Below are 17,197 nucleotides of genomic sequence, written 5' to 3' on the forward strand. Positions count from 1 at the left end.
ACATTGCATTTATTGTGCATTATTAATATAATATGGCATATGGATAAAATATAGAATGATGTGTACATCAGTTACATCACACGTGTTTTACGTACATTCATACATTATGATGCATATGGTTACATACTTATATTGCTCGTTGAACACGTGGCTATCTTGGTATGGCGTGTTTTTTTTCCTCGACCATAATTAATTGACACTATCAATTAGTATGAAATAATTAGATCTTATTTATGCAAGCCACTAAAGCCAATTTAGATAGGCTAGATTGCAGGTCATATTCTTTATATAGTTTAATTTTATTTATTTATTTACGATACCCACCTAGTTCACTAGAGCTTAGTTTCGACTACAATTGAATTCGATCCGGGTTGTACACCTAGCTTCATGGTGGGTGAGTCTCCCAACAAGAGTTTCTACCTACGGTGAGGCTAGAATCCAAGACCGCCCCTTGAGCGACATCAACTTGCTTACCACTTGAGCCCACTCTTGTTAGTATGTTCTTTATTTTAGTTGCAATCCTATTGGTTGCAAGTTTCATAAGTTCCACCAATAAGTGATCAATTAGGAAAATCAATCAATAGATTTTTAATTTCAACATTAATGTGAAAGTCTCTATTTTAATGAACCCACATTATGGGTATGATTGATAATGAACTAAAGATAAGTCACCTTATTCACCGTTTTATTGAAATTGATAGGAGTATTTAAGATTTATCTCACTACCACACCGAATAAGTTAATTTGAATTACTTATCCCTTTTTTTTTTACAAAATTTGAATTACATACTTAAGGTCTATTCTGATTGACTAAATTAAGCTAAACTGAACTGAATTTATTAGAGCTGGAATAAACTGAATATTTTATGAGAGAATGAAATTAAAAACTTAACTGAACTTATTTTTAGAGTTTTTCCAATCAGAATTCTATCTTGAAAATTAGCATTGACTTGCCATCCAAAAGTGATCCCACAAATGATAGTATGGTACAGTAAATTGGATGAATGGCTCAGATACGCATCATACACACACTAATCTGAGATTTGAAATTCTTGTAATCCCTGATGAAATCAGTGTGTAATTGCCCCAAGGAAAAGTGAAAATACCGAGATTACTAGTAAGAACTCTTATACATCAATAAGAAGAGAGTAGTACAATGATCCTTGAAAACCTTACTCTACAGAATGTTCCCGGATTACACGCGTTGAGATTCATCCAACAAAACAATGAACGAATAAAGAAATTGAAGTTACATGGTTTGTATACATACTGTACATGGTTTCTGCATACTGCTATAGCTGCATCTAATAATCAAAATGCCGACTCTCACTCTAGTTAATTGCAATGAGAGGAAGCCTAGGGTCTCTTACAGACTGAGCACCCTCTTGTCCGAAAATATGTTTCACATCACCGTTTGTCTGCTTTCCAGACTTAAGGTCCCAAAATGACTTCAACAAGTCCTCGAAAGCAGGTGTTCGAAGTTCTTCTATTGATGTCACGCTTGGTAGGTTGATTGATCTCTTCCTTGGTGTCGAGCAAGTTGGTTCATCCACCTGTTCAGACAAGAAGAATTAGGGATATTCAATAGATCTCCTGGTAAAACACAGTTCAAATGATCTTATGACATGTTCTGAATTTATGACAATCAGATGACTTGATGAGCAGTTCTCAGAGAAAGAAGCAGTGACTTCAGAATTAAGATCCCTCACTTAAGAAAGACACCGACTTTCAAGAAGGAAATTAGACAGAGCCACTGTGGCCATCAATTTGGAACCAACCCTCATATGACTTACAATTCCTAGTAAAGACACCACCTACCCTACATTTTCTGGGTGATATAACTGATATTAGCTATATGTGATAGAATTTTGTTATTTAAGTTATCCTGGTAATATTCTCCCCAACTTGAAAATTTGGTCTAATTGAAAAGTAGGTTCAAGTGTAAGATTCCAAGCACCCTGTAAAGTATTTGAAGATAACTTTAGATTCTCACCTTGTATTCAGTCAAAAGGCATTTTCCAGCATGGTCGGTAATTTCGACAATTTTATGGTGATGACCACTCTTCAGTTGCCTTACGTCTTCACAACAAGGTGTAATGATTGAATCAAGATTGTCACGTGCTTCATGGTCTAGTTGCAAAGAATCTGCAGGTTACCCCTCGTAACTGTTAGTATAAAGGCAAGGACAAACATGATCTACATTGAATTTGATAATAGTCAAAACTCACGGTCAACTGAAGAAAGAAGACCCTTGTTGGTGACATCTACATCTTCTAAAGTAGATGACGCAGAAGAGGAAAGCTTTGTCCGAAGTCTTTGATTAGCTTCCATTCCTCCCCTGATAAATAAAAACATAAAATTGTAAATATGTGCATCAAATTGTAAAATTGTAACTACACCCATAAAACCAGGAATACTGATCAAATAAAAGTAAGCCACTCACTTTACGATTTTGTCAATTGAAGAAATATTGCACTTTTCGAGGCTCAGCAACGATTGTTGCGCATCCTTCCACTGTTGTGCTCCCATCTTTGCCTTGTCCATACTGTGGGATTTCAAAAAATACATGATTAGCTTGGGAAAATAAAGCTAAAATATTACTAAGCCATAATACTCATAAACCAAGTATCACAAGATACCAGCTATGCAGGACTCCTTCAAGGTCTTTCTTTCCATTTTCTACAGCAGAAGTATCCTCAAGATACTGGGATTCAGATTTTTCAACATAAACTGTCCAGGTATCCTTGACAGTTGCCGTATCTTCTCGCATAGTTGACATCTCTTGCTGAAGTTGAGTAGTCCTGGAGGCCGCACTATCTCTAAGACCAGTAACTGCTGCTTGAACCTACAACAAGTAGCACATGTTTAAGATAATAGCAGAAACATGACTGAATTGATAGAGCAAATATGCACGTTGTCATAAATATCACAAAAGTTAATAGGATTAGATAGAGATGGATCCATCGAGAGTTATAGGTGAGCTCAGGTATCTTTATAAATGTACGTGAAAAGTGAGTCAAATCAACAGTGAAGAAGAAAAAGAAACAAACCAGTTCCTTTTTCCTTGCATTTGAAGTGGCAAGAAGTTCTGCCACTTTCTCTAATAATTGCCTCTCTTCCTTTGCGGCACACTCCTGCAAATGCAACAAAAGTATATTAGAGCCAGATATGTGGGAGATATAAAGTACTGTCAAAAACACAAGTAAAATTACCTCAAACTTTCTTTCCAAATCCGACAACTTTTGTTCATTTACAGTTTGTGCTTCTTCCACTATACAAGTTAATTTAGATGCATGTGCATCTAAGGTGTTGAAAAAGTTCAGAGTAACTTTAGAAATTGAACGAGCAGTCTCCACAGTTCTGGAATGAGCCTGCAACAGTTACACAGATCAAACAGTTAGGCCAATTGGCAATTTGCCAAGAACACGATCTGACGAAGTACAACCAATATTTACTATAAAGGTGAAACTGACCTCACGCTGCTTCTGAGCATATGCTATTATCTTTTCTTCCTGATCATTCAGACCTCTTTGAAGCCCATTCAACAATGCATCAGCCTCATGAGCAAATTGGTTGAAAAGCTGTCATAAAGCCTTGTATCAGTGAAAGTTCTAACTTTTAAGAATTTACGAAACTCCCAAATTTACCAGACTCATCTTTTACCTCTTCAGTGGCTGATGAATGTTTAGATATTTCTGAGTTCAAGTCTCCAAATGTCAACACTGAGTTTCCTTCAAGTTCTCCTGCTAAATCATCCAATGCTTTGACGCCAGAGCCATACATGGTTTTCAGCTTTTCTAGTCGTTGCCTTAATTCTTCAGCAGCCTACAAGCAAAGTGTATTATAAGCATTTATTGAATGAAATTTATTTTTCATTTATCAGGATTCAGGGACAGGGTAAGTGGACATCTGGACATTACCTCTGATTTGGATGATACAAAAGATTGCATATCATCCTCCATATCTTTCAATTGCTGCTCTTGTTGGGTAACAGAAGCATCAACAGTTTTATGCAGGGCTTGAAGCTGCTGTGTCAACTGAGACTGGAATTTCTGAACAAGGGTCCTATTCCCGTCCTCAACTTTATCTTTCCGCTCTGTAACCCAAATTAAGGATTAACAGCTATTATAATATGTCTTATAACAAACATATTGATTGAACCATTCTTAGTTTTCAGATAACCAACCAATTTTCGCATATAGGCAAGAGATATCTGACACAGCACTCTCCAATTCTGTCCGAAGGTCAATTGCCCGATCAACTAGGGCTTTTTCTGAAATAATTATGCCACACTTTACGTCAATATTCATCGTACTAAATCCAATGTATAAGAGATTTATTTAGCTAAAAAAAAAGTGCAAACTTGATTATTAGAAACTACCAGTAAGCAAACATAATAACACAAGTCCACCTTCTAGGGACACAATGCTTGAGGAAAAATTCTCAAATTTGCTCACCTGATCTCAGGAGATTAGTTATTATAAATTCCTTCTCTTTGATTGTTGCATTTGCTTGCCTATGCTTCTCTTCAAGATCAGAGAATGCATGCTCAGTTTCCTCAAGCCTTTTCTGGTGGCATACATCAATATAATGGGTTAACAGAAGAGAGAGTAAAGCAACAAGGATAGGTAATGCTAATCTATTATAGTATAATCACTAGTAGTATGCTTTACAATTATTATACCTGAGTCATTTCCAGTTTATTGCTCAACTCTGCAGACAACTGTTGTTGAGAATTATAGAGCTCCTGAAGTTCCGCTAGTTGCTAAACAAAACAAAAAAGACAAGGCAACTAGTAAACATCATGCAGTTGAGTCCATAAGTGATTTGAAGGTCAAAAGACACGACACTTCTAAAATTAAGCCATCGCATATACCTTGTCCTTGGAGTCCATATCTAGCTCCATTTTCTCCACTTTTTCTGTCAATGCCTGGATAAGTTGAATCACAGGATGGTTAATAAAAAGTTAAATTGCTAGCGCCAAACTCTCAAGTTATATATCAATCGAGAGTGGAAGATGTACCTTCTTTTCTGCTTCATCTTGAAGATAACGATCTCGTGGTATATAAATTCCATTCTTCTCTCTTGCCGAATAGACCTCTGGTTTAAGAATAAGCACACATAGGTTCAAATAATTGCCTCCAGGTGAAATTTCTCATTTTGGAACACATAGGGTGGTGCAAGAATATGTAATAATAGATAAAATTAACAAGAATGAGGCAAAAGAATAAGACCTTGCTTGAGCCGTTCAATCTCATAGTACAGATCTTTCATCAATGCAGACTTCATCATCTTTTGGTTGACCTGAAAAAGTATTTGAATGAATTTTTTAATATTGTACCTCCAAAATCCATTACATGATGTAATACAGAAACTAATAAGCATGACTCAGCAAACAGAAGTCATTAGATCACTGACCTCAGGCTTGTTCTTGATGTTCTTTGCACGGTATGCATAGTCCAAAGTGCTAAGGGTCTCCTCCAGACAAGGTACTGATGGAGCTATTGTTGCAATTATACATGTCTTGGTTTTGCCTCCCAAGGAATCTCTCAATAGTCTTGTTAATTTGCTATCTCTGATAACCAGGAAACTCTCTTAATAAGTAGAAGACATTAAAAGAGAAAGCTGACTAGGTATAAAATGAACTGGCCACTTGAATTCATACCTAAATGGAACATGACCAGAATGTTCAACTAGAGCATTGATGCATCGACCAAGTGTAAGTAAGCTTTTGTTAATCTCTCCAGCTTCCCTTGCTCGACCCTGTCCAACAAATTCCTATATTGTTAACTTTTGTGTCTAACATGGTGTTATGTGATTGAACAAGAAATCTTCAAAATTTTAAATTTTAGTAGAATGTTATCATATAGCCACAGTATACAATTAGCAATTTACCTCCCTAGCACCAGAACGAGATATATTCTCCGAACCAGCAAGGTCAACAAGGTTAAGCTTTCCACATTTGATCATTTCCTCACCCTCTGGGGTAAACTCTTTAATATGAATTGTGATAGAAAATATAGAGTGTGAACGACTACTTTGTTTGTTGAGTAGTGTCTCTGCAGTACGCCTCTTGGCCGAACACTTCTCCAAGATTTTGTAAATTTCGTCCGCAGTAGTCACTATCTCCTCTTCCAAGCCTCGGACAAACACACCTCCTTTACCATCTTCCATAAGTGCCAATGGCTTCTTGGACTTATCATCAATGAACTTTGAGCATTCCTCAGGGGCAAGAAGATCAGTTAGGTCCTCATTGTACAGCTCCAAAAAGGAAACTTTCATGCTGTATTCAGCTTGTTGATCTTCCAATATGTCAAAAATCCGGCGAACTGATCGGGGAATAACCCCTGCATCACTCGGGAATTCCCCATTCTGAAAAACCCAAAAAACCATTATCAGCTATACTAACAACCATCATCACAGAAATACTACAATTCAGAGTTCAACAATTCACAAAACTGTTAAAGGCAAAGCTGGCAACCTTTTTTCTAGCTCCTCCCTCCATAGTATATGTCTTCCCAGTACCTGTCTGACCATAGGCAAAGATAGTGCAATTATACCCCTCCAACACTTCATAAACAATGGGAGACACAGCATGATCAAACAAGTCAATTTGTTTCGATGTCGGACCGAAAACCTGTAATCCAATGCACCAGTATTGTCATCTTTAATTACAAAAGCCAAAATGCAAATGCAATGGAAACAATTAAACAAAAAAGGCAAACCAAATTCAGTTCAATAATTATGGAAAATGGATAAATGCATTACCTTGTCAAAAGTAAATGTCCTATCAATCTGCTTATTAGCTATTAATTGAGCAGCAGAAACCTCTCTTCTGATCTCATTGCAAGTAATCACAGAAGGTATCTGCAGTCTCCTTTCATCCTCATTCAAAGGCCTAAAATCACATCAAAAACCCTAAAAATCAATTCTCCCAATAAAATCTATGTTAATTTAATTAAAATTCCACAATTAGAAACTAATTCACTCAAATGTATCTCACCTGCATCTCACAATAACCTGAACATTCACACCTTTCTCTCTATCATTCTTACTCGAATTCGAGGTATCCGGTCTCAGATCTCTGGTAGATTTATCCATGGACTTCGGTGTACGAGCCGGCGACACGGTATTAATCTCTCCTCCTCCTCCACCACCACCTCTCCTTCTGCTATCCTGCCTCTCCATCACCAAAATTCACTCCAACAAAATCTCAAATACAATTCCTCGTATAATCAATTCAACAATTTCACACTGAAATCAACAATACCAGAAATTGATCAATAAACACAAAACCCTAACTACTACAATCGATCCACATTTTCAATTTTTTCCCCTAAAATCAAAAATTCAAACTACAGATGCGTTTAACAGCTACAAACAACAATCATAAGCAGAAAACAACCAAAAAAACAGCTAATATTAAAACAAATTCTTCAAAAAAAATACAACATGGATTAATAACAGTGACATTGCAGCTAGATCGAAAACGACTGAATCAACTCCGATCAATACATCAAAAAAATTCAAAAAAAAAAATATTAAAAAAAAAATAGATAATAAGAAGAGAGAGAAAATGTAGAGAGAGAAACCTTGAATAACAAAAATGGCCGGCAAAAATCCAGAAAAAGGTTGGAAAATTGCAGGAGAAGAATTCAAAATGAAGGAAGAATGTGACTGCGTGGGACTGTGTTAGATAAACAGAGAAGATGATGAGTTGGTGATTTTATTTTTTTTTATTTTTTTATTATTTTTTATATTTAATTTGTAGAGAGAGAAAGTAGGAAAGTGAAATTAAAGAGAGAGTTTGTTACAAAAGAGAGGGCAAGAAATTGACGGCGTTACTTAAGAAGGGGGGTTGTCGTTAAGAAGATGGGTTAAAGAGGGAAATAACGGGCGTTAGAATTAGGTGGTCCGTTTGAATATTTGGTTTTGTGACCGTTATAAAAATTGGTGGATGTCGTTTTTGAATTTTTTGAAAAGTGGAAATAGACAAAAATAAAAAAGAGTATCATGTGAATTTTAAAATATATACGTAAAAAAATTGTACTTGTATAGTTGTATTATTATAATCATTGGAGTATTAGTTTATGTAATTTCTTTTCTTAAAAAAAAAAAAATTTATGCAATTTTCTCCATAAAAGTTACTTCCTCAACCAATATTATAGTGTTCATTTTTATATGGAAAGCGTTATCCTTTTTATATTTTTACCGGAATTAAGGGTAATAGAGTAAATGTGTAATTTTTTAAAAAAGGTTGAAATAGTTTTATTGGGAATAAATAAAATTCGAAACGTATTTAGGTACTCATTTTATATGAGGTATAAAATTCGGTGTGTTATAATAAATAAAAATAGACAAATGCAATATTTTATGACATTTAAAACATGATACAAAATTACAGATAACCATAAAAAATGCATGTGTAAAGTGTAATGGCATGCTACTAGGTAACAATAAACATTTATGTGGATCACTAAAATAGTAGCACATCAATTATGGGATAGAGCCATAGAGATAATGGTAAATACACATGCCCGTCAAAAATATATATATATATATATATACACATGGACTTTAAGCCTCAATTACCTTTGGCTATTTCTTCTTGTGAAACTTAATCCTGATTTTTAATAGGAACATACATAAAAAGTTTAATTGAATATTGTTAATTAGTCTCAATGAAATTTATTTTAATGACTAGTTTTTCTTCTCGATAATACGAGTATGGTTAAGCCAGATGAAGTTTTATCTTAACATCAGAGTGAATTATGATTATTAAGATCCATCATAACTTCATATGTCCATCAATCAAACAAGAGATCGAGGGTCTATTTATTTGAATAATGCAAAAAATTAAAAATGATTACATGTTAGAACAAGTGATGTAAACAAATTTGATTGCCCCGACTAGATAGAAGTCATTTGAACTCAGGTTGAAAATCCAAATGAAGGTCCAATAAGAATGTAATGATATTTTCATATACTGTAAATAAAATATAGAGATCCATGCAAAAATGAGTACTCCGTATTAAATAAATAATCTACATATAAACTGAGACTATTAGTATGATACTCCGTATGAGAAAATTAGGAAATCGTAAATTGTTCCAAGGACCACCAAGTCTCAAAGTGCCAAAACATCTAAAAGAAGTGATTAGAAAAGATTGGGATGGACCTTTGTCGATTGTCTTTAAGGGGAGCAAGAATGAAAGGGGAGTGAAGATGTAATTGACACTGCAGGGTTGCGGGCCTTGGGGCATATGGCCAATTTACATGGAAAGAGTGACTTAACAGTCACATACTCACATGCTATATACCTTACACTACATGTTTCTTATCAACGTCTTAATTCTTAAACGACTGATGTTCATGTTTATTTATATAATTATATTTATATTGTATGTTTGGAAAAGATAAGCAAAACAAATTTTCCCAAAGTAAAACATATTGTACCTACACTAAAGTATAATACTACTTCTGTACGTTCGATCATATTACGCTATTTTTATATACAAATATTGAATATCACATATTATAATACACTGATATTCGGATCGTTGAAATAAGTTGTTTACCAAACACCTAAATTAGCTTTTTAAAATGGTAAAACATCTAATTATACTCAATAATAAGCTAAAAGCTTTCCAAAAAGCTCTTTATCAAACAAGGCCAAATATTTGTACACCGTACTATTCAATTTTCACAATACCCTATCATTTAATTTAATTTTAGGGTTATTCTACATAGTACCCCCGAGGTATTCACTTTTCTAAGCTGTACCCACCCATTTTTAAAATTTCACACTGTAACCCCAAGCTACTTTTAGTGTCTACGATATAACCCCCCACTAATCCTAAAGTTAACTGGTGTTAACTTTTGTTAAAAAAATTTGTGTTTAAAAAAAAAAAAAAACCCCCCTCTCTCTTGCAAAACCACCCACGCACCACCAACCATTCCCTCCTCGAAACCCACCCACCCAGCGAACCACCCACCGGACTTCACCCAAGCCACCGAACTTCACCCAAGCCACCGCACCCACCCTGCGAACCACACCCAGCACAAAGCACCGCCGAAAGAACAATAATTCGCCGCCGATTCGACCACCAAAAATCTGATGCGTGAACCCTAAAGGACGAAAAAACTCCAATCCTTTACCCTTTCACCCTCAAAATGGCCGGAATCGACCATTGAAACCCCGAATGGTCGATTTGGCCGTTTAAAGGGTGAGGGAAAAGAGGGGTGCGTGGTTTTGCGCGATAGTGGTTGGGGCTGATGTGTTTGGGTTGGGCTAGGGTGGTGCGTCAGCTGCGGAGTTTGGGGTTGGGCTAAGGTGGTGCATCGGCTGGAGTAGGTGGGTATGGGAGTACTAGTAGCTGCTGCCGGCAGTGGCTGTTGTGGGGTTGGTTAGGGTTAGGGCTGGGTTCAATTTTCTTCATGGTTGTTGGTGTGTGGCGGTTGTGCCAGGTGTGGTGGTTGTTGGTGTGTGGCGGTGGCTGGGTGCGTTAGTTAGGGTGTTTAGGGCTGGGTCGTGAGGGTGTGAGGGAGGCAACATAAAACTAACGGTAATAGTTAACGGCAACTTAACGGCAGGGTTACATCGTAGACACTAAAGGTACTTTGGGGTTACAGTATAGAATTTTGAAAATGGATGGGCACAGCTTAGAAAAGTGAATACCTCAAGGATAGTATGTAGAAAAACCCTTAATTTTATTTTTTAATTTATACATTAAAAAGAATACACTTTCGATGTTTTGCAGGACCTTATTAGTTTTATCTCACTAAAAACGATTCCAGACCGACCCTATAATACGTTGAATGATTCACTTTGTCTATACATTTATCATCCCCTTTCTCATGAATGTGGATAGTAATTATATGTAGTGTTATCACCTTAAAAAAAAGTTAATTTTAGTTGTTTTTTTAATGACGCACAAGTAAGACTCTTACCTCAATTGTTACATTATCTTTGTGTTACAAATTTTTGAGTAGTCGATCTTTAATGGCTAGATATATATTTATTACACCTTCACACGAGTACTATATTATATGTAAGGGGGTAATAAAAGAGTGGGGAAAAAATAAAAAACCATACTCTTCGTATTTTATACGATGATTTGCATGAGAGATAAAGTAGGTGGAATAATATTCGTTGGTGAGTTGCTCTCATAGAATTTAAAGAAAGAAAAGAGGTGAAACATTCATTTGGAATTAAACTAACATAAGTAGATAACTCACAAATTCACAATATCACATGTCACATGGCTATAGATAAAAAGGGCATTCATATTGTTGCATACTTGCATGCTGCAGCAGGTGGGGGGAATACGTGCGATACTGCGATGACATTCTTATAATAACTTCATTGCTACTCAATCGTGTACATACAGTACATAATTACATTCCGCAACGTACTCTTCACTCCATGTAAATAATGAGGTGTTGAAATTTATCTGATCCAAAAGAAAACCCGATTTAGATTTCGACATGTACGGACACAATACTTTAGCATGACTCGGCTTTAAAATATACCTGATCTGGCTTGATCTATTTAAACCCAACTCATGTCCCTAAATTTGATTGAGGTAATATTATAGATTGTTATTAACATTTGATTTAAAGCGGGAGTATTAATTTCTGGATTATAAGTATTTAAATTATAAAATTAATCTCTAAATTGGTTTCCAATCATCACGTCATGTGATTTCTGCACCAATCTAGTTTGCCCTCATTGTCATGTATCGATAGGCTTTCAATTCATTTAACTAAATTTTAGTCATCTTTCAATTAGGTAAAAATTTTCTAATTAGTATGTTATTGATGTATTAGTAATTTACTAGTGGCATATACAAGTAGCTTATTGAGAAGACTAAGGAGTAGAGCTAGCAAAAACTAGTAAGATAATTGTACAATTTAGTACTTATTTTAAATGGGTTGTGTTCGGGCTGATTTTGTGTCGTGTCATGTCGATTTCTGTTATATTATTGTATCGTGTTAGAGATTGTCAGCTCTACTAGTAGGAGGATACAATTCATACAAATTAGAAAACTATTCTCTAAATAAAAGTGACGAGACTTCCACCAAATGAAATATAATGAATTAATGATCTAGTGGAATAGTGGAAGGAGCATTAATTTTTTTTTTTGTGTGGTAACAATTGGGCCATAAGGTCCATAACCACGTACAAAACAATCATTTTTCAATATTATTTGAAGGCCGATTTGATTAATTGATTCATAATTTCGGGTGTCACAAATTCGATCATCTTAGTTTAACCTATCATTGTATAGACTACTGATTAATGATTTATGGATTAGTCTATAACACGATATGCAATTAATATGGTTACAAATGAAAGAATTATATAGGTATGAAAATTCCTTATATTCACCCATGTGTGACGTGTACCTATTGTTTTCAAATAAGGGAAACAACATACATAGTATATTAATCTAGATGAAACAATCCTAAATCTACTCCTTCACTTATGGCCTGTTCACATTTACTAATTGAGCTGAACTGAACTGATTATAGTTGAACTGAATTGAACAGAATTGATTGGAGCTAAACTGAACTGAACTGAGCTGAAATTAATATTTTATGAGAGAGGGAAATTAGGAGTTGAACTAAACTGAACTGAATTGATTGGAGCTGAACTGAACTGAACTGAACTAAACTGATTGAAGCTGAACTGAAATTAAGTAAATGTGAACAGACCCTTAATTTATCAAAATTAACTTTGGCCACCTCTTTACTTGTAGCATAATTATAGAAAATACGAGTAGTATTCTCACAATGAGTGTGTCAAAATCAATTTCAAATTCCGTAATTAATCGTTAGGATGCGAAATATCATATCCATCAATCCCATGGTTCAACATTGAACATTCCATTGTCGGTTGACAATTCTACACTTTCAAAAGTCCAAATTTTGACCTTCATACATTTTTTTTTATAACTTAAATTTAATTTTAACTATGCATTTCTAATTTCTTTAATATTTTATATGGAGTATAAAGGTTAGTTCCACCATTTCCAGATTAAACATTCACAAACCTAAACCATGTCATTAACACTAATCTTCATCATCTTCACCATCTTCCTTTCACCAACCAAAGCAGAAAACATCAAACTATTCAGAGAATACATAGGAGCAGAATTCACTAATGTCAAATTTTCAGATGTACCCATTAACCCAAATCTTCAATTCGATTTCATTCTTTCTTTTGCAATCGATTACACAAATTCAACATCATCCCCAACTCCCACAAATGGCAAATTCAACATCTTTTGGGACACCAAAAATCTCTCTCCTACCCAAGTTTCCTCCATTAAAAACAAATACCCAAATGTTAGAGTTGGTTTAAGCTTAGGTGGTGACAGTATCTTCAACAACCCAGCTTATTTCCAGCCAAAATCAATCAATTCCTGGGTTTCAAACGCTGTTTCTTCATTGACGCATATCGTCGAACACTTTAAGCTCGATGGTATCGACATCGATTATGAGCACTTCAAAGGCGATCCTGAGACTTTTGCTGAATGTATTGGACAATTGATATCGATACTTAAACGAAAAGGGTTGGTGAAATATGCATCAATTGCTCCATTTGATGATCAAGATGTTCAAAGTCATTACCAAGCTTTGTGGAAGAAATATGGGCATGTTATAGACTATGTTAATTTCCAGTTTTATGCGTATGATAATAGTACAACAATTCCTCAATTTATCGATTATTTTGAGCAACAAAGGGAGAATTATAAAGGGGGTAAGATTTTAACAAGTTTTATTAGTGATGGTAGCAAAGGATTAGCTCCTGGAAAAGGGTTTTTCTCAGCTTGTGAGATGCTTAAGAAAAGGCAGCAACTTTATGGGATTTTTGTTTGGTGTGCTGATGAATCAAAGAATTTGGGTTTTCGATATGAGAAACAGGGTCAAAAATTGCTAGCTTCTCCTTGATTAGATTATAATTTTCATTTGATTATCTTTTGAATTATGGTAATTACATGTAGTGTACTTACCCTTTTCGAAGAGTGACATTAGTATGTGACTATGGAGAGATTGGTATATACACCCGAGTGTACGGTGCATCCAAGGGTATATGTTTACTCACTCGGATGCACCGTGCACCTGGGAATACAACAATTTCTAGTGACTATGTGCTATGTACGCTTGTTTTAAGTTATTTCTAGTTTTCTATGTCGTCAATGTGTAACCGATTAACGGTTAGTGCTCAATAATCAATTTAATGCTATCCTCTCTATTTATTGGAACATAATAAGAGGTACTTGTATTTATTGAAACAGTCTTTAGTCAATAAAATTTGGAAATTTCTTTTGATTTGTGTATCCTGGAGTGTATTAATTATGCCAAGTAAATCATTTATACTAGTCTCAAGTTCTCAACTCTAAATTCCTTCTTTAAAGTTTCTACTTTTAGTGTGCATTTACATACAAACTACCAAGTATGTGAATTTGGGGAAAGTGAGGGGTGGTTCAAGACTTCAAATGGTTAGAGTTCTTATCGTTTGCTCTTGAGGCTCTCTAAACACCAAAAAAAAAAAAAAAATGTTTGTGAATATAGGCTTTGTCAATTCCTAATAGTGTCGTAAAATAGAATTGGATAGATTATCATTAGGTTTATCAATTTGGGCTTTGTTCATTTGTGAGTTGGATGGTCATTGGGCCTTATTTATGGATATTTACATTGCAAAACTTTCAATCAACCTGGCTCCTCTCATCATGTCATCGGTATCATTTTTCAATCAACAATTTGGCACTGTTCTCTTCTCTCCACCTGCTCATATTATTTGTCAAACTTATATTATTTCAATTAAACTTATATTACTTTTTACTAAATCAATCAATCAAAGCCTTAATCTTATAAATGGAATTTTTACTGAATATTAATTATTTTTTTAAATTAAAATTTAATCTATTTTAATAAAACTTATTGAAAAAATAATTTAAATACAATGTATTATTTTTAAAAGATGAATATTACATTGTCATAATCTCGTTGTGTATTGATTAAGACTACTAGAGTAATGGTGATAAATCATTAGATGTAAGGTGCCTAATTTAGATTTTATTTGGTTTCTTTTCAATAGATCGAATCTTAACTTGGAAGGAGAAAGTGGAATTTGACACCCTTTTCCCAAGAAATCACACAAAGATGAATGCCTTTTTGTGATTTACTTGTTAATCTTTGTTTTCTAAAGGTAATAAAATGACTGTCCTTTTCTTATCATGCATGGTAGTCTTTTATTGCTATGATTTGAGGGCATGAAGTATTCAAGATAGAGATCAATATGTTGAAAGCAAAAAGGTTGCGTCGAATAATTCAATAGTAAGTCACACATACATATCTTTGCTCCATGATTTGATAGTTCATCTTCATCCATCTTAACCTAAATGTACGTCTTCAATGCACATTTTGTGTCATATGAAATGAAATGTTTCGCCATCGAAACAAATAAAGTTGATGAGATTAGAACCTTCTAATATTGAAAGAGAAAGATATAAAAGAGGTGTTTTATATTATCGCGCCAATTAATCCTAAATTTATGATATTGTTCTTGTCTTTAAATGTGGGTTATGGAACTATGTTATAGAGCACGTTGACCCTATTTGACTAAATTTTAATTACTTAAATAAACAAGGATAATAATTTAGTTAAAAATAAAAAATTGTTTTCGTTTTTCTAAAATTAAAAAAAAAAAAGAAAAAAAAAGTCGTTTTCTTACTTAAATTAAATAAATTTAGTTGTAGCAACTTAATTTTGATTGAGGTGACACTTGTTTTTTTTGTTGATTCTTCACCAATGTATTGAAATATGTCAAAGTCAGAAACTAACCAAAGTCTTTCAAATTATACATTGTTATAATGTTGTCACATTATGAAAAAATATAAAGGCAAGTAGGCAACAAAAGGTCAAAGCAATCAATCTGTAAAACTGAGTAAAAAAGAAAGGTCAAAGCAATTAAAATTCTTCAAAAAGAATCAGAAAATCACAAATATACTCAATTTAAAAGTTTGTCTTTTCATTTTGGGGCGTTGACTTGGATGCTTAAATCCACCGGCCTATGGTGTTTGACTCTTTTTTTCCATCTTAATTCCTATATAAGATTGTTACTGCATATTATTGTTTGGCCTTTGGACCTTGTTAATTGTTATCCTCCAATGCTATCACTATCTTTGTTGAAAAAAAAAACCTACCCGATCAATCAATTATTACCTTCTTCGATCCGTAAATTTGTAACACTTTAATTTATTTTTACACAATTGATCATATATATGAATAGTAACTTTGATCATATACTCGTATTTCACTAATATACTTAATATTACTATGCATTTACTCCTAAGTTATACATATAAATTGTGTGTGACCACATCATTTATCCTTGTGACTCTCATTTTCTTACTTTATAATAAAGCTTAAAGATTCGTTACATAACGGATGGAAAATGAAGATACAAGTAAAAGATAGGATCATTACTTTGGGCCTTTGTATATTATTACAGACTTAAAAATGAATTGGGACATATTTGACAAATAGATTTTGCAAATCCGGAGTACTGTTATTGCTGTTACAAAGCCATAATGCACAACAGTGTGTCTGTTTGGGATTTTTTCACATTGCCTAATTGCTGAATTTTCAAGGCTTGAAGCTCAGATGACCATTTATACAAATTATGCATTGACTTATCTTAAAAGATCCGAATATCAATGCATTATTTTTATTATTGTGGCTTCAATTTCTTATTATTATTACTCATCATACTATTTGTCATTTTCTACTCCAGTTATTACTTGAAAACATTACAGTATGAAATACTACAAATTACTCCATAGTAGTTAGCACATTAGTACATAGTCGATTATTTTTTAATATTTCTTTTTACTTTTTTTTTTTTTGTGTGTGTTGGACTTTAAATGAATACAATCAATTTAGAAGAAAGAGCGTTTTATTCTCACTACAATACATGTTTGTATAAATATTACTTTTTCTGATAGGGTATATATTGGCCAAGCATTGGATTTTCTTAATTTCCTATAGTTTTTAAGTTTTTCACATTTATGTAGGCGAGATTCAACTCAATTCTTATGCATCTTCTTTCAAAAGCTTAGGCTAGTTCACACTTACTGAACTGGATTGATTGGAGCTGAACTGAATTAACTGAACTGAGCTGAATTGA

At 34.0% G+C, this 17,197-nt stretch overlaps 2 protein-coding genes across 2 annotated transcripts; one reads left to right on the forward strand and one right to left on the reverse strand.

Annotated features, from left to right (window-relative positions):
- Window positions 1-1,077: 1,077 nt before the first annotated feature.
- Window positions 1,078-7,806, reverse strand: LOC145616276 (kinesin-like protein KIN-5D). Its single transcript, XM_081670972.1, has 23 exons — window positions 7,593-7,806; window positions 7,004-7,254; window positions 6,769-6,898; window positions 6,482-6,637; window positions 5,896-6,372; window positions 5,666-5,763; window positions 5,419-5,575; window positions 5,235-5,304; window positions 5,024-5,100; window positions 4,877-4,930; window positions 4,685-4,765; window positions 4,458-4,569; window positions 4,187-4,273; window positions 3,921-4,096; window positions 3,664-3,825; window positions 3,474-3,581; window positions 3,213-3,371; window positions 3,051-3,134; window positions 2,640-2,845; window positions 2,444-2,545; window positions 2,229-2,338; window positions 1,994-2,145; window positions 1,078-1,553 (listed from the first exon to the last, which is right to left on the reverse strand). Exons 2-23 carry the CDS (start codon window positions 7,186-7,188, stop codon window positions 1,332-1,334), a joined length of 3,165 nt encoding a protein of 1,054 aa, XP_081527098.1. The 5' UTR covers window positions 7,189-7,254; window positions 7,593-7,806; the 3' UTR covers window positions 1,078-1,331.
- A 5,191-nt stretch (window positions 7,807-12,997) lies between these two features.
- On the forward strand, window positions 12,998-14,328 carry LOC145618332 (chitinase 2-like). Its single transcript, XM_081673110.1, has one exon. It carries the CDS (start codon window positions 13,063-13,065, stop codon window positions 13,954-13,956), a length of 894 nt encoding a protein of 297 aa, XP_081529236.1. The 5' UTR covers window positions 12,998-13,062; the 3' UTR covers window positions 13,957-14,328.
- Window positions 14,329-17,197: the final 2,869 nt, after the last annotated feature.

The sequence above is a fragment of the Chenopodium album genome, chromosome 26 (assembly GCF_948465745.1).
Source record: "Chenopodium album chromosome 26, dcCheAlbu1.1, whole genome shotgun sequence".
NCBI lineage: Eukaryota > Viridiplantae > Streptophyta > Magnoliopsida > Caryophyllales > Amaranthaceae > Chenopodium > Chenopodium album.

Excerpts from the sequence above, each read along its gene's own strand:
- LOC145618332 (XM_081673110.1), top strand. The coding sequence starts at position 13,063 with ATGTCATTAACACTAATCTTCATCATCTTCACCATCTTCCTTTCACCA.
- LOC145616276 (XM_081670972.1), bottom strand. The coding sequence starts at position 7,188 with ATGGAGAGGCAGGATAGCAGAAGGAGAGGTGGTGGTGGAGGAGGAGGA. Across the intron at positions 3,582-3,663 it reads ATTCATCAGCCACTGAAGAG|CTTTTCAACCAATTTGCTCA; the intron begins GTAAAAGATGAG and ends GCTTTATGACAG. Across the intron at positions 3,372-3,473 it reads ATGCTCAGAAGCAGCGTGAG|GCTCATTCCAGAACTGTGGA; the intron begins GTCAGTTTCACC and ends TAACTGTTGCAG.